Source organism: Podospora pseudopauciseta (assembly GCF_035222475.1).
Source record: "Podospora pseudopauciseta strain CBS 411.78 chromosome 5 map unlocalized CBS411.78m_5.2, whole genome shotgun sequence".
Lineage (NCBI taxonomy): Eukaryota > Fungi > Ascomycota > Sordariomycetes > Sordariales > Podosporaceae > Podospora > Podospora pseudopauciseta.
Window position 1 is genome coordinate 1578650 of NW_026946666.1, and position 26922 is coordinate 1605571.

Sequence of the window (26922 nt, forward strand, 5' to 3'; positions counted from 1 at the left end):
TACATCCGATGTCGACAAAGACTTCAGAAACCGCGTACATGTATGTGTATGTCTCTGCCATTGAAATCTACAACCATGTCCCAGCCATCATACATACAAAAAGTCCACGTCCCCCCACTGCACAAAGTGATCATATAATACCGATGCCTTGACAGCCAACTGCAGCTCCTCCTTGGCAGCCATCTTCTCCCCTCTCCTCCAGTAAATACTCGCCAGCTGATAATGGGAACACCGTGCCAGCACCTTCATCTCGGCGGCCATCTTTGGCGACGGGGAAGAGCCGGTCTTTGCCTGATCAATCAGCGCCCTAAACTTGACCTCGGCCTTTAAATCATCTCCATAGCCCGCCAGCCAGATCCCATGTTCCAACAACTCAACCCCCGTATCCTCCTTCGTATTCGAAGAAGGCGGCTCGGGAGAAAGCAAACAGCTCCTCCAAGCACACCCCGCCATCGTGCCCCCCCTCATCCCCCTCGGCTTCCACTCCCCAACCGCATCCCCCACCCCATGTATATCCCCCATCAAAACCACCCCCAACGGCACCTCCAGCCCAACCTCCCTCACCATCCGCCCCAACACCGCCATCAAAAACCTCCCTGCCGTCTCCCCGACCGACATCCCCTCCTCCATCAGCTCATCCACCGAGTCGACCTCCATCTCATGCCCATCCCCCCCACTCAAAACCCGTCTCAGATCCCCCCCAAAGCCCCCCCTATCCCCCTCCCCCCCCCGGAAACATTTGACAACAATGTCCTCCATCAACCTCCCCGCCAGCTCTTTCAACGCGCCCCCGTCCGGTCCAGCGTGAAAGCACCCGAGAAAGTTAACAATATAAAACATCCTACTCCCTATCACGCCTTTACTCCCCGGTTCCAAGACCGCAAACGCGCGGTTGACAGCTTTGAACCGTTTAATCTCTTCACTACCCTCACTCCCATCCAACCCGTCAACGAGAAAAGATTTATTGATCGCGAGGGCGTACCGGATGGTGGAAAGCCATTCCAGCGAGCGCATGTTGCGGAGGAAGAAATCTGTTGTTCCCCAGGCTCGTTCGCCGTCTTGGAACATTGTTGTTTTGTAGAGGCGGGAGAGGAAGAGTTGGAAGGATTGGGGGGTTGTGAGTTGGGTGCCCGTGGTGTATTGTGATGGGAGTGGTGGTGGTGGTGGTGGTGGTTGGGGGGGGTATAAAGTTGGGAGGAGGGGTGGTGGTGGTGGGGGGGTTACGATCGGTAATGGGGGTGGTGGTGCTGGGAAGGGGTAGGAGGGTCGGCGGAGGGGGTTGTTGGTTTGGTCGAGAGGATGCGGGAGTTGAGGGGGTTGGTGGATTGTTGTTGTTGTTGCGGCCGGAGAGATCGGGGGGAAGGTTGTGGGGAAAAGGTTGTTGGTGTTGCTGCTGTTTGGTGGGGATGGGGAGGGCGAGGAGGAAGAAGGGGAGGATACCCTCAGTAAGTTGACATCCAGATCTCTGGTGCCGGTTGGTCTCCCATCTTCTGGGGGTGGTGTAAAACACGATATTTCCCTCGCGCATGGACTGACAGTGCCGGCGCTGGAGGCAAGAAGCTGGGTGATGTTCAGCCCCTTTCTTCTGACATAGTTTTGCACTCTGTCCCAGTCGACTTCTCGACCTCGGATCATGTACGTTGTTGATCGCTTCCCGACCCTGTCACGCTCGTTTCGGACACGGAATAGCTCTACCACTTCGCACTCCTTAAAGTTCTTGTCGAGACCCCAGGATTTTATACGTGTCTTGTACATTCGTTGTCTGTAAGATCAGTGGTTCTGGCTTGTCAGAGTTGGTGATTCCGAACAGCGAGGATCGAAACGAAAAAAGAAAAGGAGGGCTCGTACGTTGCTCGGAAGCCATGTTCCTCCTCCATGACCTTCATGACATCCTTGAGCGGTAGGTTCTGCGTCTGGTATAGGTCCTGTATCGTCGTCCTCCACGGGTCCCATTCATCCCCTCCAACCCAGCTAACAGACTGGCGTCTTCCTTGATCCGCAACAGACTTGGACATAGCCATATTGGTATTGTTGTTGATGATGATGATAATATTCTATGTTCCCGCTGAGCTGGAAGTGACATGTTCCTGTGTCCCAGTCGGCGAACCATTCTCCCTCGAAGAGGTAAAGTCTTATGGGAGGAAGGATGAGGGGTAGGTCCCCAGAAGTAGGGCGTCCACACAAGGCAGCATCCAGTTTGTCGAGGAATTTCCACAGGTCTGCTGCGCCACAGCCTTGGACTATTGGCTCCAGAAAGAGGTCGACAACAACACGTCTGAAGGCAACTATTTCTCGATGAGGGGCTGCTGGCCGCTAAATGTACGTGACGAAATGTTGGTCCCGCTGCCGGGTCACTGGTATTGGGGGCCTGGAGCCGGGCGCCAAGTCAGGTTGGTAATCTAGATACCTAGGAGGGAAGAGTAAACGACGGTCTGCGATCGGTGATGGCATCTGGAAGAAGCCGATCTCCTTCTTTTGTCACTGTTACTCACAGTGGCTGATGCAAAAGGGGTGACGAATCTGCTGCAGTCACGAAACACGTAGAGAGACCCGCAGCAACCACTTGAGAAGAAGGCAGGTAGGTACCTTGGTCTCTCTATTTTAATGATCCTCCAAAAAAAAAAAAAAAAACGTTGTTGAAAAGTAACGGACCGGCACGGACCTTCGGACTTAAAAGTGCGAATCGGAACATCAGCGGCCTTGTCCAGAGTTTGGTAGCAGTCCGATCTGCGATGTCAATCTTCTCTTGGGGGAGCGGTACAAAGGTTTCTACTCCTTGTTGGCTGCTTTAGGCAGCTCCCGCTATCAACTTACAAGGGAGATGGGATGACACACATGTACACGACATTCTTCCAACAGCCGTTCGTGCCGTTGTTTTACATGCCTTTGCCATCCCTGCTTCCCATGTCTTTGCCGGGGGACCCTAGCTTTCCAGCTCACCTCTGGGGTAATGTGTCATGGTTGGAATCTTCCCATCTTGGGAAATATCGCCTCTGTCGGGTCTCGTGTCTGCCATCCAGGGCTCGAAATCCATCAGTGCTAAGGAACTTTCTCACATCTCCAACAGATCCCACCGGCACCTTCTCCGAGAAATTCTGACTAGGGTAGCACCCAACACAGCCACAATCAACGATTGGGTAGCAGCAACGTCCGCAAAAGGCCCGCACATCAGCTTACGGCATGAACAAGGGTTGAGTGTGAGAGAACAGATTTCCCACGACAGCATCTGTGTTGTCATGTTGCAAAACTCTCCGATGGACAGTTTCCAGAAGGAATCGCTTCAACCCCCAAATCTATCAAAAGGAGTTACCGCGCGTGCGACAAAAGGACAATGCAGTCAGTGTTCAACAACCCTCATTCAGCATCATTCCTGTTTTTCGATTAAATGCGAGATTCCCCCAAACCCAGACATTTTATCCCAGAGCAAAAAGGTACAAAGGACACGGAGCAATATACCCTCCGACACCCCCCCCCCCTCAGCTGCACCTACTGGTACTTAGCATGCGGCTCTGCCCTTCCGCTATTTATCCCACTTTTCCCTAACCGGGGGGCAGAGGGGAAAGGGGAAGGGGGTTTAACAACACTCCACATCAAACAGGCAGCTAACTAAGGTACATGCTGCACTATTCCTGATATCGACTCGGGTTCGGATTTCAGGCATGCGAGGGCAAAACCTCGGCTAAGTACGAGCAGGCAGTGTCTTGATGGGGTTACTCCGACACTCTTGGTCAAGGTACATATCTCATGCATTGGCAGCTGGTTTTTGGTGATAGTTGCTAGGTAGTCGGTCGATATCCCTTGTCATGTCAACGCATTCGAGAAAGGTGTACTGTACCTAATAGATCAAGTGTGTGTGGGGGCCAAAACACCAACAACACGCATTTTACCAATCAACAAACTAACAAGAACAAAATGCAACCCAGCACCAACAGCCCGCACGGACAAAGTGGAACATTTGGTTAGTAGTCCCCCCCAAAAGAAAACCATTAACCTTGAGAAACAAAAAAACTCGGGTGTACAACATTTTCGAAAAGGACCCGGAGAACAAAAAGATCCCGACGGGGCCACAGCAGCCAGGTACTTATGCATATGTACTCGGCGGCTCAGTTGAGGCAGGGTAGGTTTTGTGGGGCATCACCTCCCCCCTCATCCCGATTCAGTATCAAAAAGTGCAACAAATCAAGATCTGGACATCATATTTCCAACTGCCGCTCCTGCATTTGCATGAGCCACTCAATGGTGATGATGAAGCTTTTCCCAAGACGAGTCCTTGTGTTGTCAATGATCAACAACGGTGTGTGGAAAAGGATATGCGGTGAGTTCGGAAGGATCACCGAGATTTTGCCATACGACGATTGACAGCAAAAAGGCAAGGTACTCTGCTAGGTGCTTGGCTAGGGGCTGGCCTGTTCGGACTGTGGTTACACCCGCTAACGAGGGTGACAGTTGAACGCTTCGAAAGACGTGAGTGAGATTTTAGAGACCAATGTAACAATTTAGTATTTCTTGCAGTCACGAGCCTCACACTCTGTTCTCCCTCCTGCTTTTTTCCCGGTGTAGTAGCAGCTACTGTGTCCTGCAGTATGGCATGTTTGTCAGAGGTTGTGTACTACCATCCACTCAGAATCGTGGTGTACTGGCACGATGATACATACCTACCCCGGACCGCACACTCAACCCACAGTGATGACCAAGATCGGTTTGGTGGTGGTGGTGGTGGTGAAGAAGAGTGGATCGATTGTGATGAATGCGGATGCACAACATGGTCACCCGGAGTGGCGTTTAGATCAAGGTACTGTACATACATACCTCAACCACCCAGCAAACCTATCCCAGACGGCAAGTTCCGGACCAATATCTCGGTCCTTTCTCGCTGCCACTGGCCCATTGACCAATCCTCAGACCAAGATCAGGTGAGGCCGGCCACGCGTACGTTTGATGCATGAGCGGCAGCGGGGCCTGGTTGGACGAGAGCATGCGGGATATCATGCCGCGTGCTTCTTGCGATGTCTCCTTGGTCATAAGTCGGGCGTATATAGGGTTGCAATCTTTGGTCAGGTGTGACCTGCTTCACAACACGCCCGTTTGTGCTGAATCGCAAAGGGGCTATGGTTGCTGAAATCAAAATGAGGGCGAAGCTTGATGACGAAGTCATGTCATCTATTCAGAGCGTCGTTTGAACCAAGTTCTCGAGCATGGAACCAAGAATTCGGGCAGGCTGACATGTCATGTCACAGCCATGTACATCGACATCGTCATGTCTTCATACGGCGCGCTCCCGGTCTTTCCAACGGCCTGGTGAGAGATTCAGGAACAGGTGCGGGAGGCGGAGATCCCTCCACCTTCCCGCTCAACACAACGTCATGCCTGCCCGTTGTAGGACCCCATACAGACACACCCCCGGACAAAAAGAGCGGAGTAGCCGGTTGTGGCATCTTTTGTTGAGACGGGCGTTTGTTCATGACAGCCTCACTTCGGCTTTGCTTTGCCGCTCGAGCCGCTGCCATCACCGCCGATGACCGCTGGGAGCAAGTCTCCAAAAGTGAGACTACAGAGAGCGCTCTCCGTCATCTCAAGCGACAGCGAGGAGTAATATCAAGCCTGATGTGACCACGTTGGGAAGCCACAATATCCGTAATGTAGGTCGCAATGAAAAGGTAACATCTCTTGATGTACATAGCCGAGATAGGCGAACATTCTTGTGGCTTGCCTTTCACCTTTCACAAACATCCGTTGTTTTGCAGTACGCCATTGGCGAAGCCAAGACAGTAGACTCCATCGACGACAAGCCATCTGTATACCTCGTGATGAAAACACACGATCAGGTATGTTGCTATGCCTCATGGTCTCACTCACTGTATGAGCATCAAGGCACATAGCAGTAGCCTCCATCAAAGGTTTGACGTGCCGCCCTCGCCGGTTCCCTCCCCAACAAAGATGCATAAAGACATCCGCGATGTCCGTGTTGAGCTTGGGGGATTCAGACATGAATGATTCTCTCCGCCGCCCTTTCCACCGTCCTGCGTCATCGCGAACTTCTACGAGAATGAAGCCAAAGTTTGCATTCCAAGATTTGTCGTGTGAGATGTCGGAGACGGACCAAATCGTAGTTGACGAGTGTACAGACAGCACGACTAGTGATGACGCCAGACATCCGTGATGTCCGTGTGAATTATCTGACAAAATCAAACAGGTTATACCCGTCTCATCGCCCACTTGATTGCGTCTCCAGAGTCGCAATCATGGTCGAACTCACCGCTGTCGCAGACGAAGATAAACCTCATGTTGGAGTGTTGAGACCGATGGGAGTTGGGGAGGTGAAGTCGGAGACGGAGTGATTTTTCGCTGACTCCGGGTCCGCCCCTACTATATGTGCGCCATAGCCGCCGCCACAGTTGCACGGCTGTTATGAAGCTGTCGTCGCCGCTCAAATGTCTCATCGAAACAAGTGAAACAAAGCTGTTCGTGTCGTTGTGCCTCATCTTGCGTCTACTTGCTCTGCTAGTTAGATCTCAGATGTGTTGCCATGCGTACGCGTCCCATTATAACAGCCAAGCGAATAGTTGATCTCCCTTGGACTCATCAGCGAGGAGCTGAACTGGCTTCGATCCTTCTCATGGATTGATGAAGTGGTGCAGCATGAAAACAGATTGCATCCGCAACGTCACTGAGGTCTGGATGTCGTCCAATGCAGCATAACTTGAGAGCCGTTGAGCAGACTGACATGAGCGAAAGAGAACCCTGGGGCAGTCAGTATATCGCCATGATCATTGCGGGTGATGTTCTTACCTGATAGGAGCTACCCTTCCAGATCATGATCTAGCAATAAACGAGGCACCCAACACTTCACGAAGTAGAAAAAGCAAAAAGACCAAGCAGTTGTCAAGCCACGTTGCGTTCATCCATAACCGTGATACACGCCCAACAGTTCAACATGCAATGTGTGAATCCAATGCTCCCTGGCCTCATTCGTACAGAAGTGCCTCGGCACCATGCTGATCATACATGCTCCGCCAAGAACTCAGGGGGGACCTCATTCTCGCTCAAAGTACTCTCTCTGCTGCACGTACGATCCAATCCGTCCCTGGCGCGAGCAGTCGACGAAGACACCAGCAAGTCAGGAGGCACCTCATTGTCACTCTCCTCAGTTCTGTGCCCATCCTCGACATCGTGCACGCCAACGAGGTTCTTTCCCTCGGCTGATTCAGATGATGATGACGACGACGACTTGAAGCGGATGGCGGAGCGTTGTAACCCTGAGCTACCAGACATTGACCTCCTTAGATGCGGTGTCGAGCCCCCGTCTCCGTCCACATCCCTCTCGTCGTCCGAACCGTCCTGTACTTCCAAGCCGCCGGCTCGTAATCCCTTCACCAAGAGTCCTTTTGCGAGTTCAAGTGCCTCCACCTCGGCGCCAATGGCACAGATCAAGAGATTCCACCCATTCTCCTCCACCAACCGGAGCTTCCCCTCCATATCAGCAATGACACCCTTCATGTCACCAAGCACGTCCGACATGGCCTTGACCCATTCCTGATTCGCCTCGTCGTTATCGTGTTTGCCTGCCCAGTGTTTCATTACCGCTGCCACGCTCAACTCAAACTTGTCCACCAATTGCAACGTCTCCCTCCACACTTCCACACCCTCTTCCAAGGCTAACCGTTCCCTATCAACATCAGCTTTCCTCGCCGTGAGCAATGCAACCTCGCCCTCCCACCACTCCTTGGCCATCTCAGGCGTTCTCCTCTCCGGTCTCAGCCTCAGAAACTCCAATCCTGACAAATGCGATCCCCTATCCACTGGTTGACCAGGCCCAATCACACCCTCCAAGTCCAGTGGTTTGACACTGGGTCTCGTCAGGATCCCGCCCAGCTTCCCATCCACATCCTTCAGAGCCCCACGATAGCCACTCAGACCTGCGTCCCTCTTGCTCTCCACATCGGCCACCTTGGCATCCAGGTACCTTTTTCTGTTCCGCAACCCAACCAGCCTCTCTTCCAACTCTTTTATCTCACTTGCCACATTACTCCGTTCTTCTGTCAGCTCCCTGATCTCCTGTGCAAGAGGCTCCTCTTCGTCTTGCTCGATCTTCTCCAATTCGCCGGTGATCTCCTCCCGTTGCCGGCATAGCTTCCGCAGCTGGGCAAGAGCACGCTTCCTCATTGACAGAGCGGCAGTCAAATTGGCGTCCTCCTCTGCTTTTAGATCTGCCAGGAGTGTCATGTGCCTAGCAAGTCCTGTACGAGCTTCGCGTATAGACGGACGCTTCTTCTTGGGTTGTCTCACCGGTATCACGTGTCCCGTGTGTGTTATTGTAGTCTGAGCAAAGCTTACCCGGCGTGCTGTAGACATGGAATTGGTGCTAGCGTGTAATGTGCTTGTAGGGGTGGTGGTGCCTGCATCACTGGCCTGAGGGCTTCCTGTAGACCCTGCTCTCCCAACTTGGGCTGATAGGCACGCTGACTGGACATCCAGGATATTCTGGAGCTCCTTCTGAAGCTGGCATTCCCGGTGGTGAAGGTTGCGCCACACTGCATCCAGCTCATACTCGTTGTAGTTTACCGCATCACGCCCTCTTATGTGGGCTGAGGAGCCGTCCTGGCGGTCGAATTGTACGCCGCCAACATTTCGAGCAGTAGATGCCGCTGTGTCAAACGGGCGGTATGACTGTGGCTCCTCCTCATCCCGATAGAGTATCCGGGACGTGGCGATGGGGGGAGGAGGACCGTGGAAGAGAACCGGGGCGTTGGGCTTGGATTTGGAAGCCGAACCAACACTACTAGCCCGATCGCTCGTGCTATGGTCGATCGATGGCGAGATTTGTCTGCGATGTCGGGAGCCCTCGGAGGGCAACAAGCTGTCATCGGGTCGTGGTGACAGATCATCCATATCGTGCTCGCTCGGCTTCTTGCGGATGGTGGGGCTTATTGGGTTGTGGAAAGGGATGCCGGGGCTTTCGGAACGAGACAGTGAGAGACGGGAAAGGAACGTAGATCTGGACGTCATGTTGGCGCCTTCGTGTTTGCTATCTGTGTTGACATACTAGCGGTTTAGGAGGTTAGCTTCCACCAAAGACATCGAAGGCGTTGCAGAGGGCGCTCGTGGTGGGGAGGTACCGTACCAGTATGCTTGCCCGACATTGGATGGCGCGTTGAGGTATTCAGTTGCAGATGTCTATATATATGTCGGTTGATGCTCCAAGAGTACTGAATACGTCGACGGTGTTTCCGAGAGAGCAAGGTGGAGAGTGTTTGTCTGCCTGTCCCAAGATTGGGATAATAATCGATGCCTGGATGTTTGGAGTGTCAAGTGTTCACAAGAGCTGTGGCATGTGCCTCTACCCACTGAGACCTGCAGCTCCAGTGCGTCTGCTTATTGGCTGTGCTGGCCCAACCTGACATGTCCTTGTGCAACGTCACTGTGGGCCTGACTTCTAGCACGAACAACCCTAACCCCTCTGGCATTGTTGACCAAAACTCCCATGCCATGAGCCTGCTTGTCAGGTCAGAATCTTGCTATAGGTAGGCCTCGTCAATTGTCCTACAGTTCATCTTTCTCTCCGATTGGGTTGTAATGCTTCAACGGCTCTATGTGAGCAACACAGCATGGCCACTACGCAAGGTCTTCACTTGGCGTGGATCAAGGCGACTCTCGAGGCGACCGCCTCTTCACAACCAGACGCACCATCAAAGAATCCTGATTGACACACCAACCGAAATGAACCATCGACCGCAACATACATGGCACCCATAGTGATGGCAACACATTCTCTTCGAAAGCCTTCAATCTGACAATCCGAGAGCACCAAGTAGCCCCTCATTGGCCAGCACGCCGTCTTTGCCCCACAAACACCGCCCAACAGCTTCGGCGCCTGCTAGTCTTCGTGGGCAGTGCTCGACTACTGTCATTATGGCTGCCTGAAAGCTGCGAGAGAAATCTCATCGCTCTCGTAGTGAAGAGGATGACAATCGCCGCTCGTTTACACAATGACCTGGTTTTTACAGTACTCAGTTCGGCCTGAAACGATACTGACGATACTCGCCGTGGCCATCTCCGTGGACCAACTTGTCACCATCGTAGCGACTACTGGAGCAGTCGTTCTATCTTTGTGTTTCTGGCTACATACAATTGGGCTCTCGTCGGACTTCTTCCCGACTTTGGGCCAGCATGCGCGACTTCAACCTGACTCTTTTTCACAGGAGCACCTCTCTCAGCGCCAACTCGAGGAAGAGGACTTACAACTAAAGGCAGTGGGCGAAGAAATGAAATCAAGGGAAGAGTTGTCTTCGACACCAGTCGGGGGAAGCTCAGTGAGTAGTCCCGACTCGAGAAGTCAGTCAGAGAGTGAAGCTTTGGTGGAGCAGGCAGTGGAGCAAGGCTACCTCGGAAAAGTCCCAGCTGAGTACAATCTATCAGAGGACGATGTCAAAGGACCAGTATGAGATCGTCCACATGCTTCTCATTATAATGCTTCTGCTGACTACCTGCGCAGTTGGAAGTGCCCATCTGGTTTTTGAACTACAACCTGAAGACAACGAGTGAGCTTGCCAACCACATGCCCAAAGTAATCATCAAGGAAGACGCGCCAGATACAGCATACGGTGAGGATGCCGTTTTTGAAATCAAATCAGCTGTGTACAACAACCTTTGGTCTGTCTTGTCAAACCCAAGCCAGACGTGGGAGTCAGCAAACGAAGAGAATCTGCCCTTCTTCAGGAGGACGACCCTTCTCCTGACCGCGATTAACACCATGTACGGGGCTCGGGGCCACCGCGCCTTCTTTGAAGCTGTCGTCGAACAGTTTGCCACTGACATTGGGGCTGATCTTATCGCACTGGACATTGAGGATGTTTTGGACTTGGGTGAGTACTGGTTAAATGGACTAGAAAGTCAGGGCTGTGTACGGGAAGGCAAAAGGGACAAGCCGCTGTTGTTCGCACATACATTGCTCGACGTTCCAGACCAGAGGATATTCAGGCACGGTACCGGTAGCGCCACGCCTGAGCGTCGACCATTGATCATACACATTCCAGATGTTCACCACTTCGACATACCCGACGATAATGACCTCCAAGGCAACCCAAGATGGTTTGACTTCGCCGACATCAAAGAAATACTCGACGTGATACAGCTAGCCATCATCAATCAAGCGGGAGGGAGCGGTGCCACCTTGCTTGTGCTTTCGAGTCGCTATTACACCACATCCCACAGAAACACTGACATTCCCCTCGTACACGCGCTTCTTGAGGCCGAAGAGGATATAACACTGGTGCCACTGAAAACTCCAAGCCAGGTCAAACTGCTTGAAGAAGGACCTCCCAACTGCGATCGTCATCTTCGCATAAACATCCGTTCATTCCAGCGACAGATAAGGGCCACTATCGGGGACTTTACTTCGCCGCTATTGCAGCCTCACACGGCATGGGAGTTCATCAATGACTGCGAGACATCGAGGAGGTTTTGCCTCGGGCACCGGCAACATGGGGAAATCATATCAGTTGGGAAGAAAGTTGCGCTTCAAGTCGGAAGACATGGAAGCGTCACTGCCGATCACATTCAACAATCACTTATTGCAGTGGCCTCGCACGGAGAAATGCTAAAAGATTGGGACATTGAGAGTAGTGTTGATGACGTCCAGTCGCGCTGGGCTCAATTTTCGCCACATATTAGAAAAAAGCTCGAGCAAGCTGAGAACGGGAATAATGACGCTGAGAAACAATTATTGGATCTTGTTGTTGATCCCGGTTCGTCACCACCGGCGTTGGGGTCCTCGACTGCTCTGAGGCTAACATCGCAACAGGGTCGATCATGCACGGATGGTCGAATATCCAGCTCGATTTGGACACGAAGGATGCCATCGCCCAGTTGATTTACCAGGCAACAGGGACTATTTCGTCCCATCTCCGGTCTGGAATCCTCGCAAATGTCAAAGTCGGCGGTGCTCTACTCTACGGCCCCCCAGGGACAGGCAAGACTCATCTAGCAAGAGTGCTGGCCCACGAGCACGAGCTGGTCATGATTTCGGTATCTTCGGCCGACATTGAGTCCAGTCGTGTGGGTGAAACAGAAAAGACCATCCAAAACCTCTTCAGTCTAGCTCGCAAACTCCATCCAAGCATCATTTTCATCGACGAAGCGGACTCCCTCCTAAAGCGCAGGGAACCACACGACCACACGTGGGAGCGTGCTCGACTGAACCAATTCCTTGCCGAAATGGATGGTCTCAAACAGGACATGAACTCGCCGTTTGTTATCCTGGCCACCAACCTTCCACAAGCACTTGATGACGCCGTTCTCCGTCGCGTTCCTGCAAGATTGTTCATGGGCTTACCGCGGGCGCGGGCGAGGCGAGAGATTCTTGCAATCTGCCTCCGCGAAGACGTTGTTGCAGACGACGTGAACGTTGATGACCTTGTACGACGCACCAAGGGTTATACAGGCTCCGACCTGCATACTCTGTGTGTCCAGGCTGCTTTGATCTCAGCGGCCGAATCCCAAGCCTCGAGGTCTGTTAACAACATGACCGGGCTTAGTAGCATACAGCGAGTTCACTTTGAAAAGGCACTGAGGCGATCAGCACCTACGAGCACTGGACACGCACTGGCTGCGATCCGGGAATTTGCAAAAGCAAGCGACCCACAAGCATTGGCTCAGTTTACAGCGCCTGACAATGATGAGGTAGAACAAGCATCGACATCGGCAGAGCCTTCGTTGCCGCGCCAGAAGATGGGAATCACGACCGGTACATTGACACCTCCGGATCAAAGTATTGACAACGTAGGAGATTCGGGGTCTGTGACAGGGGGTGAAGCCGCTTCTGAATTTGCATCGCCTGAGTTCGGAGTCCCAGAAGCTCCAACATCCCATAAAGCAGCCTCTGCCTTGGGACCGCTTTACACACCCCTGAAAAGCAACAGCCGACAAATCAGAGTGCTATCCATCACGCCACAGTCACTTAAAACTGAGGACAGTTGGATAGAGTGCAGGCTTGAGACGGTCGATCTCGATGACATGGAGGTGTGGTACCACGAGCTGCGGACCATACTCCAAGCAAACGATGGCGAGTTCCCATTTGATGTGACCAAAACACCTCCGGCATGGATTCTAGCGACAGCTGCAAACGAGCTGGCCAAGGAACAACCAAAAGACACTGAGATGCACTGGGCATATGTTTTGGAAAAGTTCAACTCGATCCCAGAGCTGAAGACGTTGAAATCAGACGTACCATTCGAAAGGTTGACAAGATGGACAGAGTTCGCTCCGAGATATGAATGGGGGGACTACATAGCTATGAGTTATACCTGGGTGAGCATTGTCATCGTCGTCAGCTATGCTGTATTACGCTGACACCTTTATCTCAGGGACCTCCCGAACCTTCTCACACCATCTTGGTGAATAATCACGAGGTACAAGTTGGTGGCAACCTTTACCAGATGCTCTTGAGGCTCAGGAAGTCAGTAGAGGTCAAACAGTCACATCTCAAGGTCTGGATTGATGCCCTCTGCATCAACCAAAATGACGACAAAGAAAAGGAGACCGAGGTGCAAAAGATGGATGTGATATACAACATGGCTCTGGCAGTTCGAGGGTGGATAGGTGCCCCGTCCTCGGCAACACCAGGGTCCCCTTTTGACACCGCTTACACATTGGTGCGACAGTGGTTCAGTCAGCATCAGGGAATCCCCAAGTCTTACATTTCCGACCCCACACTATACCCTCAGTCACTACTTCGGTCGTTGCGAACTGTGGCCTTTGAGCTCATCAGACTGCCGTACTGGAGTCGCACTTGGATCACACAGGAGATTGCGCTCGCTAATTCTGTTTGTTTTTGGTACGGTGATGACTACCTTTTTGTACCCGGAGAGATAAAGCGAGCGCTCGAACCGTTTGTCGACTTTAGCTCGGCACTCAATCAGCCATCAGACTTGCACTTTATGTGGGATGACGGTGAGCTTGACTCCAGCTCTGATCTCCCCTCGATCCAGGAACAACGGATGTTGTCTCAGCACGTCCATCGAATCTTTGTCAAGTTTGACCTTCGGGAGCTCCCCAGGGTTAATAACACCGGACTTCTCATCACGATTTTGACTTTGGCCCAAGCATCCGCCGCCACCGATTTGCGCGACAAAGTCTACGGGACACTGGCCCTGCTCCCCCTCTCCATCAGAGACAGTGTCAAACCCAGCTATGCTGAGTTTTATGCGGCACTCGATGCTTACGCAGACTTTGCTAAAGCCTGTATCCTAGGCCTGGGCGATCTATCAATATGGACCTACCTAACCCGGTTACAGCCCCGTCCAGGGGGTAGCTCTCTACCAAGCTGGGCCATCGATCTCAGTAGTGAGGCGGACGATGCTTTGGTTCAAGAACGTACGACCCCACCTTCACGTCCTGGTTCCCGCTTCAACGCCAACGCGGGAAAACAACAGTGTCCTGCCTTTTCTCACGACGGACGCATCATGTATTGCGAGGGATTGATCATCGACTCCATTGACACGTTGACGATGTCGCCCTCGCGCGCAAGGGAAATCACATTACAGGATTCGTATTTCAACCCGTTGTCTTCAGTGACCAACCCCCCCGCTGCCCCGTCGAACATGCCCAACGAAGACGCCAGGACGGCTTTAGCACGCGTGCTGCACGCAGAACCCGAGTATGACATATCTAATCCAAGCTGTCTCCTCAATTTGGCATGGGGTCTAAAGGAAGATCGTCCGCCAGACGGGCTCAACTGGCAAAGACTGGAAGCCAACATCAAGGACGCTTCTGAACTAGCTCACGCCCACATGTCCTTGTTGTGGTGGCGCGCCCTTCTCCATGCCAACCTCGACTTTATGATCAAAGGGTGCCCACTGCACAGCTACTTTTCTTCAGGTGCGGCACAAGAGTTCCAACCACACGAGTACACGTACCAGGATCTATCTCAGACATCCTATCGAAGACTTTGCATGACTTCGAATGGTCGGGTTGGGACGGTGCCAGGTCTGGCCCAAGCCGGCGACAAGATTGTCGTTCTCTTTGCTTGCCAAAAGCCGGTGGTGGTTCGCCCCAAGGGGAAGCATTACGAGTTCATCGGCACCTGTTTTGTGGACGGGCTCATGAAGGGGGAGGCCGTGGCTGATATGGAAAGCGGGGGCAAGCTCAATCCTGAGATGATTTCTTTTTGTTAGGTACCACTTCTTCCTAGTAAACTCGTTACAAAATCGCCCCCTCGCTCCACCCCTCCCAATCCTGCTCCCAGTCAACATCCACCATCTCTTCATCAGCATCAATTGCCAACCTCGCCATCAGATCCCCCAGCTCCTCGGCCAACTGCTCGTCAAAATCAACATAAACATCCATATCCTCCACCCCATACCTCGCACTAAACTCCTCCAGAATACTTCTCCCCTGTTCGGTTCTCTGGTCAGCCAAAAGATCAACATGCACCGCCCCTTCAATCCCGCTAAAATACTCCTTTCGCGTCTGCCCATCTTCATTCTCCTCCAACCAAGCGGTAAACTCGTCCACCACCCTTACAAGCTCGCTTCTCCCCCTCGCGGAGTTCATCCACCCTATTTTGACCCCGTGCTCCCTGTCCCATAATCTAGCCTCAACAGTCATCAACACCAAACCATGAAGGACCTCCCCGGTGACACGTCCAAACCACGCCTCGGGTTGGTGTGCGATAACCTCCTCCCAGAATAAACTCTGATCTTCCAGGCTGCGCATTTTCTATTGGTCATCAGCATCGTTCTGGTTCCAGTCTGGTTTGATCTCACCATCCCCTCCGCTTTCAAAACCCCCAACCCAGCCTCGAAAACAGAGACCAATCCCCTCTCTACCACTTTTTTGTCCAGCTCGTTGGCCCCCACGCCGAATGCGTGCAGGAGAGCCATTCTTTCACGTCCCTCCAGGCCGGCTAACCTCCTTTCTAGCTTTCGGCTGTGCCGGTTTCGGGTTTCGCGCACCGGCCAGGAGAAGCCGATTTTGGGAAGCAGTTTTCGAAGGGATGCTGGTGGGCGTTTGACCTTTTCTGCTGACAAGGCCTTACTGGTCTGTACCGGCGGGGTGGATGGCTGAGCAGCGGCACGACGAGGTGGTGATGTGGGAGGGGAAGGGGGGGGGAGGCTCATCGCTGAGCACCGCCTAGCAAGTGGCATCCTTTCCGACGGCGGCAACCCTTTTTTTCGGCCTTGACAGAGAGAATAAAGCTGGGAAGATGTCGTTTTCGTATTCCTTAGACACCGCCTCTGTCTCGGCAAGCTCGATCTGGAGGTTGCTGTCGGCAAACAGCCAAGTCTCCTCCTCTTTCTCGGGCGGGGGTTCACAGGCCTGCCATCATCCTCCCCATTCCCACCACCACCACCACCACCACCACGACGACCATCATCATCATCATCATCTTCTTCTTCATCTTCATCATTATCTTCATTATCATCATCATCACGGTGTCGAGGTTCTGAAAACCGGCCGAGCGGAACAGCAACTTCCTGAGCCATACCTACCTGAGTCAAGCTTGAATTGGACGACGAGCAGAGGGGAGACACAAAATAGTTGATCCGGTGGTCTAGATAGGAGCAGGCAGCTGAAACAGGTAGCAAACAGGACGAACAACCAAAAAGTCTCTCCACGACAATATCCAACTCCTGAGAGACGACAGCTACATATATACCCAACCCAACCAAACATGTCTCACATTCAGCAATGCCAACCCCCCCAGAAAGAAACGCCTTGTTACCCATCAGCAACAAAGCATTGGTTCTGCCTGTACTGATGGAAGGCTTCAGTGGGCACCAGATACTGCTAGACCTCAACAATGGTTCATTCAGCCCACAACTGCCTTGTACAAAATCTGCGAAAGTATACAACCCTACTCACACAGAGCCTTTACCCCTCCTTGCATGTTCTGCCACAATGTAGCACTACCTGCCTAGTCATTGACCAAAAAAAGGTCAAAAGGAAACTCAGTTTCTGAATCTTCAAACATTCTCACCCAGCCACTGCACTGCGCCAGCCGCGAATCGAACGCGGGGCCCATCGATGGCAACGATGGATTTTACCACTAAACCACTGGCGCTATGAGGGATTTGATGTGCTTGTTGGCATGGAAGAGAGCTTCATCACGTCTTCGCGGGTGTGGGGGGTACAAGGGCCGGAGTCCGGGATAGCCTCGCCCTGAAATGGAATATCACGCATGGTCATCCCGGACGTCCGTCTCAGCAGGTACATAACTCACAGAACCGAGAAATACAGCAGCATCAACGAGGTCATGAATCTATTGGAGCCCAACCAGGCCCTTTTGGCAGAAAAAAACTACAAACTAGGTGCAAAAACCACATGCCGTCCCTTCATTATACGCCGTCCCAAAACCCGTCTACTCCAGCTGGCCAATGCCGAGGTGGTCCACATCGGCCTTAACGATACGCAGAGTGTTTGTGTTGCCCATGCCGCCCTTCCAGCCCTGGACAACCACCACCGTCTCACCCTCGTTGAGAACACCCAAGTCGATAGCGTGGGTAAGACCCCACTTGATGCGGCGATCCACATCCTCCTGCCAGTTGACTTTGCTAAAGTCGGGCTTAGCCTCTGGGAAGGAGAATGGGTATACGCCGCGGTACAAGTGGGCATATCTCGAGGCCGACGCGTTCCGAGTGATCATGATGATGGGGCAAACAGGGCGGTACTTGGAGATGAGGCGGGCAGAGACCCCCGAGGTGGAGAGAACGAAGATGGCCGAGGCGTTGAGGTCGAGAGACGTCCGGACAGCCGCCATGGCGCAAGACTCGACAATGGAGACGGGGCGCTTGACAAGGGCGCACAGCTCCTCGAAGTGGCTGACATATGGGATGGTGTTCTCAGCCTTGAGGCAGGCCTCGCTCATCTCACGGACAGCCTCGTTGGGGTAGCTACCCTTGGCTGTCTCACCGGAAAGCTAGGCGATGTTAGTGCCTGGGTGCAAACAAGACATCTTTGCTGCAAACATACCATGACACAGTCGGCGCCGTCAGTAACTGCGTTGCCAACATCACTGATCTCGGCTCTGGTTGGCCTGGGGTTCTTGATCATGGACTCGAGCATCTGAGTGGCGCAAATGACGGGTTTGCCAGCAATGTTGCACATGGCAATGATCTTTTTCTGAGCGGCGAACACCTCGGCGGCGGGAATCTCGATACCGAGATCGCCACGGGCAACCATGACACCGTCGGTCTCCTCGAGAATCTCGGCAAAGTTGTTGAGACCTTGTCTGTTCTCAATCTTGGCAATGATCTGAATGTGCTTGCCCTCCTCGCCGAGGACCTCACGAATGTCCTTGATGTCTTGCCCTCTGCGGATGAAAGCTATGGCAAATCAAAAAAATTAGCACATGTCGTTACAGCCAGCCATGGGCGTACATACAAGCAAAGACCATGTCGACATTGTTCTTGACGCCGAACAGGAGATCGGCCTTGTCCTTCTCGGAGAGGGCGGGCAGATCGACATCGGTGTTGGGCAGGTTGACACCCTTGCGGGAAGAGATGAAACCATTGTTGCGCGCCTGAACCTTGATGGTCTTGTCGTCGACAATCTCGAGCACATCGAACGCCAAGACACCGTCGTCGACGTAAATAATGCGGCCTGGGGAGATGACCTTGGTGATGTTCTTGTAGTCGACGTACCTGGTGGCAGTGTCAGTTTAGGAGGTTCGCGTGGTGAATCGGGGGAGCTTACATGTTCTCGGTGGTGCAGGCCGTGGCATACTTCTCATCGGTGGTGATGTTCAAGATGGCGCCGGCGGAGATGGGGAGATCGGCATCGTTGACGGTGTTGCCGGTACGGATCTCGGGGCCCTTGGTGTCGAGGGCGATGGCGACCTGACGGCCCTTCTGGGCCTTCTCGGCAGCGCGAGCATTGTCAATGACAGACTCTGCAGTCAGACTGTTAGCACCGACGATCACAGGAAGACAAGACTTGTGCCAAGCATCCGTGGATGGCCAGGCGGTGGTGTCTGCGGGTCGCCCAGGTGGAGCCAGGGAAAGCTGGACCTGAGCGGACCTCGCGACCTATCCACCAAAGCGCATCATCGAGGCATGGATAGCGCAGGGAACATACGGTGGTACTCGTAGCTGCCGTGGGAGAAGTTCATGCGCACCACGTTGAGGCCAGCCTCGCGGAGCTTGTTGATGGCCTCAACAGAGTTCGTCTTGGGGCCAATGGTGCAGATGATGGAGGTGCGGCGGAAGTTGCGGGCAGGCTGGAACGCGGTATCGAGCTGCGAGAGCCATTCGATCTTGCCCCCCAAGTTGAGGTGGTCGAGAGCTGTGTTGACCATGTTGAAGGACTGTAGGGGAATTCTGAGCGAGACTCGGAACCCGGAAGGAGGAGATAGAGGTCGGACTGCTAAAGATTCCTGGAGATGAGGTCTTGTCAGCGGGACAGGTTCGAAATCCAACGATGGAATTTGCTGAGGTGTTTGCTGAGGCGGAAACAAGAACACAAAATCGAGTTCCGGCCGGAAGTCGAGCAGAAGAAGGCAACCCCTCGCCCAGCCAGGGTCCCGTCGGACTGCAGCGATAACGGAACACCGGACGCGCTGACGCCGCAACCCCCGGCCAGCCAACGAGAGACAGAAGAGACAGAAAAGACAGAAGAGACAGACGAGACAAACTCACCTCTTAACAATGCGATGTTCAAGAGTGGTCGAGCAGGTGAAGAGAGGAAGGGAGAACGAGAGGGATGGATGGATGGGAAAGTCGAGGAAAAGTTGAGGGAATTGGGTTTGTATCTAGTTCTGGAAGTTCTGCGCGAAAAAAAGAAAAAAAAAAACAGATGCGGTTCAACCAAAGCCCAGCCAGACTGGACTTGCCTGCCTTCGGGCATGGAGGGGAAGCTTCCCCCCCAAAAGCTCTTCCCAACAATCATCCCACTCAGCTCTTGCCAAAGCCCCACGCACCCCTCCCCTCCCTGGACAGTGAATGGGTGGATGGGGTCTTGACGTGGGCGGTTAGGTTAGGTTCGTCTCCCCTTGCCATTGAGGTGGCCTTGTCAAACCTGGAACCCATCGCAGTGGCTTGCATTGGCCATGCATGATGAAGATACGAAGCCCCGAGATCCAGCCCCCGTAGTAGATTGACTTGACCACTATTATATGCATGTAGCATCTCTGTGTCCATCACATCGTTCGTCCATGGCATCGCTGCCGTGAGTGTTCCTGCCAAGGCCCCTCACCAGATGAAGACCCAAAAAGAACGCGGGGGTTCTCATCAGATTACCCCACCTTTCTGACGGGCGGTGAGAGGGCCATTGGTGGCGGGGGTGGTGTTCTGCCGTTTGGGTGACACAGAGAATGTCAACCAATCGCTGACAACTCTGACGGCATGCGGGGCCGAGTGAGGGAAAAGCGGGACAATTCCAAAAAGGGGTTTGGCCTGCTTTGCTCGTGACTCCGCACGTGCATCCTTGCTGGCTGAGCTGCCCTGCTGAGGTAAGGGAACCTTGAAGTGGTCCAAGCTCTCGAATCGGCGGCTGCGCACGGGGCACACGGTGGCTGGAAGAGGAGCTGAGTCTTGCTGGTGTCTGTCGTTGTCGCTTGCTTCTGATCGCCCGACCGACCCCCCGCTAAAGATTCCATACCGACACCACCAGAACCGCATCACTATCGCTATCCTCCTCACGTTCCTGTCGAGACTGCCCTGCGCCGCCGATATCTGTCCAACTCTCGTCCGTTGCGAAAAATAAATTTGTTCTCGGTCGACTCGATTCACCATGGTCGTAAGTATTCGCCCCCTTCGAGTGCCATCACCGCCTCTTTCTGCTCGGCGGTCTCTGTGTCGCTTTCCGAGTCTAAGAACCATGCCGTCTTCCAGCTCCTCGACTTACTGACATTCGGCCTCTGGTCAAAGCTGGCAAGGTTGACTCATTATGCCTTTGATGCTGTGCTCGGTGAGTCGCTGCCCACACCTTTCGCCTGCACCGCCTCTGCTTGGGCTCTCTGTCGGCTAACCCAACATACCTAGTTTCCACCATCCTTGCAGGGATGAAGCGCTCGACCGGCCTGACGTGAGTCGATTAACGAGAACATGGAAAGAACCGAATAAAAGTGCTGATGGTTCGGAATTCGCAGTTTCCAAGCCGATCAGATTGGTGATTCGGACCAGGACCCCTTCAGGAAGTTCATGAACCGCTACCTCGGTGTCGGCGAGTGGGTGATGGATCAGTCGGTTGCCATTGCAGGCTCGAGCAAGTGGTTCAAGAGAACCCGGTAAAGCGCCTCCATGCTTTCATGACGAAACGATCGAAACCGGATGGCGGGGAAACAGGCGGTCGAGGCGAGGGGAGCATATGGACGCCAGCCTCCCTATGGCTCAACTGGTTTGGGGCTGGCGGAGGAGATCATGATCATGATCATGTTCATGTTATGACCGGGCCGGGTACATGCGGGCGGTTTTCGGGGTGCTTTTCTCGAGTCGCGCGGTCTTTTTTTGTTGGCGGCGTTCAGGGACTCTCCTTGACAAAGAGAAGGAGATGCATTTTCTCCTCTTGGGATTCTGAATATCGGATTTGGTCCTAGGATTTTTGCGCAATACCATTGGAATTTTCCCATCTCTGTGTCCTGGTGATGCAGGAGGCTCCTGGGGTGTGTTTCTGTCCGTTTCCCGTTCTGTTCCGATGCCCCATCCGGGGTAGCATTAGCCGAGGCAATCCATAGCAGGCCTAGTTCTGCCAGCTGTGCCAGCCCACGGGCCACAAGTTCACAACACCACTCACACGACAGACATCACGACATGTTTTCGAGTTACATACACATAGGGCACGGCTTGACGGTTCAATCGCTGGATTATGTTGATCTACCGCCCTAGAAACAAGGCCTTCTCTGCCGGGAAGAAGGACTCTTCGTCTGGCGGCAATACATCCGCTTCTTCCTCCTCCCCCACTCCTCCGAGTACATCTGTTTCAGCCTCCTCCTCGCCTAATAGAGATCCTCCCCCTTGTCCTCGAGATAATTAACGAAGCTGTTCCAATTCTTCCTCCTCCGCAGCAACGGCCTGATGACTTTGCGTTGCAACCAGTCGCAGGCTCTCTGGCTTTCCTGACATGTCGTGCTCTCCTGCAGCGCTTCCCACTCCAAGTCTGTTTCCGTCTTCTCCATCACGGGCGCGAGAGCCGTCCTCGCCTCGGGCTCAGGCATGGCTTGCAGAACCATCATCTGACGCTTCAGATGCTCGAGTTCTTCTTCGTCCAACTCCATTGGATCAAACGGCTTGCTCAGCCTGTCTCTGGCGTAGCGGTGGAGAGACTGGAGGAGGCTGATCACCTCGGATAGGTAGCGGAGTCTGTCGTCCGCGTCGCTGAGCATGTTGGTGAGATTACGCAGGGTTTTTCGCATGTTTCTGAGCCTGCTTTCAAGGTAGAGGAAGAGTGGGCGGCCGTGGCGGTTTTGGGGTTTAAATTGGGCTTCGATCGTGCTGGGGAGGGTTGGGTATGTGGTGAGGGGGGGCTGGCTGATGCGCAACCTGTCGTCGGTCAGGATGGACGGGAACTTTGGGGCGGAGGTGTCGGAGTGGGCGATGAGGCGGTAGATTGTTTTGATCCAGGTGCCGGTTATGCCGGGTTTTGATGCTACGTCGTAGGAGCTGGGTTGACGGCCGGCGATGGCGGTGGTGAGGGAGATGAGGCGGAGGATCGAGTGGCCGACGTGGCTGGACTGGCTGGTGTTGTGGTTCTGCTTAGTGTTATTCTCCTGCGTGTTGTTCCCCTCAGTGTTGTTCTCGCCCATGCTGTTCTCGCCCACGTTATTCTTCTTATCTTTCGAAATGATTTGAAAGAGGCTCGCCCGTCATGGGTGGTCAGGTCCATCCTTTCATATTCTTTTCCTGCCGGAAGAAGCTTGTCGAGGAAGCTTTCCACCTTGCTGGTCGTGTCATAGGAGACCAGAAATGACAGGTCGCTTTTCATAGCGGGCGGTTTGTTGGGTGCCATTGTTCTGAGTTGAGGCTGGTGTAAGTATTGGACCTGTGGTCTGAGTTGAGAGTGGACCAAGTTGGTACTGGACTGACCCAGTTGAGAGCAAACTGGGTTGACACCTGTGGTCTGAGTTGACGCCTCGAGAATGGTATGGGTTGAGAGTATGGAGGAATGCAAGTGGTTGCATAGATTGGGGGGAACCAGACGAGAATATATATAGTCGTTTTTAAATACCTCATCAAAGTTTTTCTCGCGATCGCTCTGTTTAAAACTCCAACAGCGTGGCGTTGGCATAGACTGACAGGCCGCAACTCAGACGGTGAGGTGGTTTAGGTTTGGCAGCTCACAACACCACCGGAATAGAACCTGAACTGGCTGAATCGATCGCAACAGAGACCATCTTTGATTGTCTGAAGCCCTTGACCATCTATCACTTTGCTTCTCTTCAAAGACCAATTCATCTTTACTTAATTGTAGCGAACATAATATGTCTATGAGCCCGTGTTTCCTTGCGATTGTGAGCGGTAGGTGGGAGGCTCCCGTGGGGCACCAGTGTCTGCAAATTGCTTTTCGCTGTGTGGGATCCAGAAGCTCCACGATGGCTTCAAAATGACAGAGGGGATTGATTATCAAGTATACAAGAATTCAGGGCTACCGTACCCTCCGTACCAGCAGCATCGATATGCGGTCTTTCATCGATGCACCTTGGGTCAGGGTTGTGGATTGTAGTCATGATGAGAGCTCATTGACATAAGACTTCTTTTGTTCACCCACAGACATACAATGTGCAACGTAGCCATGTCGTATCATTTTGGCCATTTTGCTTGAAAAGATAAAAATGAAATAAAAACACATTTGAGACCCCCAAGAAAGCGTTCAGTCACAGTTGCCATATCACTCGCCCCGGGCAGTGATCATCTCTCGTCATCTGCAAACTGACCAATCACAAGCCGCCTTGCGCACAGTGTAGGGTGCAACTCTGATAACAAATCATGTCCTTCTTCATGGACATCATCCAGGACGACTTTTCCTCCCTCGACCTTCACGAACCACTATCGCCATCTCATTCCGGCCAACTAATCAATAACGACAGATTAGCCCGCATCATGGAAATCCGACGCCTCGAAAGCCCAGATATCAACCCCCCAAGGTACCACGACCCATCAACACCACCCTCCTCACCACCACAGCCATCTTCCATCTCATCATCCCCCGGAACACTCGGATCACCACCCAGACCACCACAATCCCCCCCTCAATTCCCCCAATTCTCCCTCTTCCCAGGTGAACTCCAAAACCTAATCTGGGACCACGCCGCCCAGCTCCTCTCTTCCCCAACCTCGACCCCAGGAATCCACTTCCTCCTCCAACCCCCCCTCTTAAGCCCCAACACGCCCCCTCTCATCCGCCCGGCCCCCTTCCAGCTTTCTACTCCATGGCTCACCAACGACCTCGACCTCATCCCAACCAGAGACTCCTTCTGTCTCAACCTCGCAAACCTCCTCCTCACCTGCCGCGCCTCTCGCGCCGCCATTCTCCGCAACAACGCCTCTTTCCCATTCGCCCACAACAGAACTATCCTAAGGTCTCTCTCCCAAAAGGGGTATCCAATGTTGTGCGCCCCAAAGTCGGTCGACTTGTCCCTCGACCTCCACCGAGATTTGGTGTCACTGACCTCGGCCAATGGCACCTGTGACGAAGTGAGGAGGATGCTCGATTTCACCGACGGTAACCACTTCATGTTTTCGGCGGCGAGGAAATTTGCGGTGAGGTATGGGTTAGGCTGGGAACTGCCGACTCCGGGCCCGTTTCAGCACGACAGACGGTGTCCGACGGGGTGGATGGGGATGAGGGGGGGTGGGAGGCCGGGGTTTTGCTCGAGGTGTGTGGGGAGGTTGGTCGAGCGGTTCAGGAGGTTGGAGGAGGTTTGGGTTTTGGTTGATTTGCCTGAGAAGGGGTGGAAAAGGGTTGATGGCGGGTGGGGGAGGAAAAAGGAGTTTGAGGGGTGGGATAGGCGGTGGTTTGCTGTTGAGGGGGTGGGCGTTGTGGGGGAGGAGGGGAATGGGAATGGGGGGGTAGTGGAGGAGGGGTTGGAGGTGCTGGAGAGGGTGAAGAGTAATTTGGTGAGTTCTTTTTCGAGATATAGGTTTGAGATGGAGGGAAGTGGTGCTGATGAGATGACAGAAAGATCCGAGGTATTATCATATGCCGTGGGTGAGCGAGTTGAAGTTTGGGTTGTTGGGGTGGGAGAAGTCGACATGATGAGTGGTTGAAGGGAACTACAAAAGGTTACATGGCCATGCGATACGAGAGTGTTGGTTGCAGTGGACTATGATCCGCCTTGCACAAGGTGTTGGACATCATATGAATATCTTGAGCAAGGAAGACACCCGGGTAACAGAACACATGGATTGGATATCGATCATGTCTTTTGGCTAAAGTGGTAGGTTCAGTGCGATGAAGCTTGGACATCCATGCTTGCAGATCTTGGAGAGAACTGTGTCGAGAGTAGGTAGTGTACATTTCGGTACGAAGCGGCATACATAGACAGTACAAGCATACTCAAGTGATAGTGATTATAGGGACATGCATGAGAGTGAGCTACCAGCGTTGTTTAGACAAGTGACAAAAAATCAGATGACTGACCGAGATGGGATGACAGGCCTCATGGTTTATGAAGATAGGATAGGCAAAGGCTCGTCGGCGCGACACTCCGACAATTCCACCAACTTCACGATGGCATTGCTGGAGTTGACAATGTTGGAGGCTCCCATGACGTCTCGGGCCTGTCTCACAACCCAGGGGCAGCTTGTTTGATCAGACCCGATCGGCTCTAGCGCATCGCCTGAGTGGCTGACAGGGGTTGGGAGGGGGTTCAGATCGCCAGGGCGGAACCGTAGCGAGCACCATCCGAACCGAGTTCTAGAAGCTTAGCGCTCCAACCGCCTGAACCTCCAGGTGTCTTTGCCACCACTCGCTGTGCCATTGAAGCTCGAAATCATGAGGAGCGCAGGATGAATGGCATCACAAAGGAAGCCTGTAATCTAGATTCCATGCTTTGTACCCAAGGCAAGACAATTTCAAGCATCGTCAGAAGACAAGCCAGATCTGACGACGGGACCAGGCACCCAGGCAAAGGCCACTGGGACCCGATGAGCAAGCAGGCACCTTTGATGCCCCTGTCGCCGTCACGGGCACTCTGATCCACGCGCGCCACGGTCTCGACCCAAAGCCACCTCCACAGTTCATTGTTCTACCTGAACCTCGCTCGAACTTGGTCAAAGCAAAGGCTTGATCAGAGATGATGATGGTGCACATTGCCATCGGCCATATCTCGTTGTACACTTGTCATTCCACCTGCCTCGCCGGCCAGCCGGGTTGTCAAGGCTCGTTTCGAGCATCATTTGCGAATCACAACGGTCAGGCAGCGCACCAACCACCGCCAAAATGAAACTGGTGCAACGTCAACAGCGATCCACCCCGACGACCCCCTGAAGGAAGAGACAGGAAACAATTGAAACCTTTTCCTCAGGTATCTCGTCACCCGTGTTCTCTATAGCAAGCGCCCGGGAAGCACCAAGGCCGACGGAGATGGCCATCTCGGGTGACCACCTCACCCACCCTACCTTAACCATCAACCAGCTCGGTAAACAACTTTGTTATACAACCAAATGACAAAGAAAAGACGACAGGAACAAATACGGTGAGGCTCGAAACGACATCAACTGTGGAGCGGCCCAGATTCTACCACCACCCTTAAATCCTAATCCTCACCTCGGATCCCGTGAATCCTGACCCCCAACGCCCGACTTCAGACGCCCAGGCAGGGGCACGGTACCTGCCGGGGATCTGAGCAACGGTGTGACCTGGCCGCCGGGGCCCCCAGAGCCAAGGAGGCTCAAGGAGGCTCTTGGCTCGGTGCAGGGGTGCGCTCACTGAACCTCAACCGCCGTCCTGCGACACAAGCGACGTCGACGTCCCCTTCGAGATGGAGCACGG

The 26922-nt window shown here is 53.4% G+C and overlaps 8 protein-coding genes and 1 non-coding gene across 9 annotated transcripts; 4 read left to right on the plus strand and 5 right to left on the minus strand.

Moving 5' to 3' along the window:
* Window positions 1-87: 87 nt before the first annotated feature.
* On the minus strand, window positions 88-3039 carry QC763_503930 (uncharacterized protein; the record flags this gene model as incomplete). Its single annotated transcript, XM_062912980.1, has 2 exons — window positions 1849-3039; window positions 88-1762 (listed from the first exon to the last, which is right to left on the minus strand). The coding sequence occupies exons 1-2, from the start codon at window positions 2019-2021 to the stop codon at window positions 88-90; spliced, it is 1848 nt and encodes a 615-aa protein (XP_062764222.1). The 5' UTR covers window positions 2022-3039.
* An 803-nt stretch (window positions 3040-3842) lies between these two features.
* QC763_503940 (uncharacterized protein) lies at window positions 3843-9140 on the minus strand (the record flags this gene model as incomplete). The annotated part of the gene is made up of 3 exons (XM_062912981.1): window positions 3843-6741; window positions 6790-9042; window positions 9117-9140. The coding sequence occupies 2 exons, from the start codon at window positions 9138-9140 to the stop codon at window positions 7000-7002; spliced, it is 2067 nt and encodes a 688-aa protein (XP_062764223.1). The 3' UTR covers window positions 3843-6741; window positions 6790-6999.
* An 846-nt stretch (window positions 9141-9986) lies between these two features.
* Window positions 9987-15170, plus strand: QC763_503950 (uncharacterized protein; the record flags this gene model as incomplete). Its single annotated transcript, XM_062912982.1, has 4 exons — window positions 9987-10436; window positions 10493-11744; window positions 11801-13305; window positions 13362-15170. 4 exons carry the CDS (start codon window positions 9987-9989, stop codon window positions 15168-15170), a joined length of 5016 nt encoding a protein of 1671 aa, XP_062764224.1.
* Window positions 15171-15195: 25 nt separating this feature from the next.
* QC763_503955 (uncharacterized protein) lies at window positions 15196-16481 on the minus strand (the record flags this gene model as incomplete). The annotated part of the gene is made up of 2 exons (XM_062912983.1): window positions 15196-15714; window positions 15762-16481. 2 exons carry the CDS (start codon window positions 16479-16481, stop codon window positions 15196-15198), a joined length of 1239 nt encoding a protein of 412 aa, XP_062764225.1.
* Window positions 16482-16988: 507 nt separating this feature from the next.
* On the plus strand, window positions 16989-17059 carry QC763_0084160. Its single transcript has one exon. It is a non-coding gene; the product is annotated as a tRNA-Gly (tRNA).
* Window positions 17060-17232: 173 nt separating this feature from the next.
* Window positions 17233-19291, minus strand: PYK1 (Pyruvate kinase; the record flags this gene model as incomplete). The annotated part of the gene is made up of 5 exons (XM_062912984.1): window positions 17233-17914; window positions 17968-18320; window positions 18379-18638; window positions 18691-18886; window positions 19072-19291. The coding sequence occupies 5 exons, from the start codon at window positions 19289-19291 to the stop codon at window positions 17357-17359; spliced, it is 1587 nt and encodes a 528-aa protein (XP_062764226.1). The 3' UTR covers window positions 17233-17356.
* An 815-nt stretch (window positions 19292-20106) lies between these two features.
* QC763_503970 (uncharacterized protein) lies at window positions 20107-23318 on the plus strand. Its single transcript, XM_062912985.1, has 4 exons — window positions 20107-20730; window positions 20862-20901; window positions 20976-21018; window positions 21083-23318. The coding sequence occupies exons 1-4, from the start codon at window positions 20725-20727 to the stop codon at window positions 21222-21224; spliced, it is 231 nt and encodes a 76-aa protein (XP_062764227.1). The 5' UTR covers window positions 20107-20724; the 3' UTR covers window positions 21225-23318.
* QC763_503975 (uncharacterized protein) lies at window positions 21929-22735 on the minus strand (the record flags this gene model as incomplete). The annotated part of the gene is made up of 1 exon (XM_062912986.1): window positions 21929-22735. The coding sequence occupies one exon, from the start codon at window positions 22733-22735 to the stop codon at window positions 21929-21931; it is 807 nt and encodes a 268-aa protein (XP_062764228.1).
* A 609-nt stretch (window positions 23319-23927) lies between the features above and the next one.
* On the plus strand, window positions 23928-25776 carry QC763_503980 (uncharacterized protein; the record flags this gene model as incomplete). Its single annotated transcript, XM_062912987.1, has 3 exons — window positions 23928-25046; window positions 25108-25519; window positions 25586-25776. 2 exons carry the CDS (start codon window positions 23928-23930, stop codon window positions 25183-25185), a joined length of 1197 nt encoding a protein of 398 aa, XP_062764229.1. The 3' UTR covers window positions 25186-25519; window positions 25586-25776.
* Between the last annotated feature and the right edge of the window lie 1146 nt (window positions 25777-26922).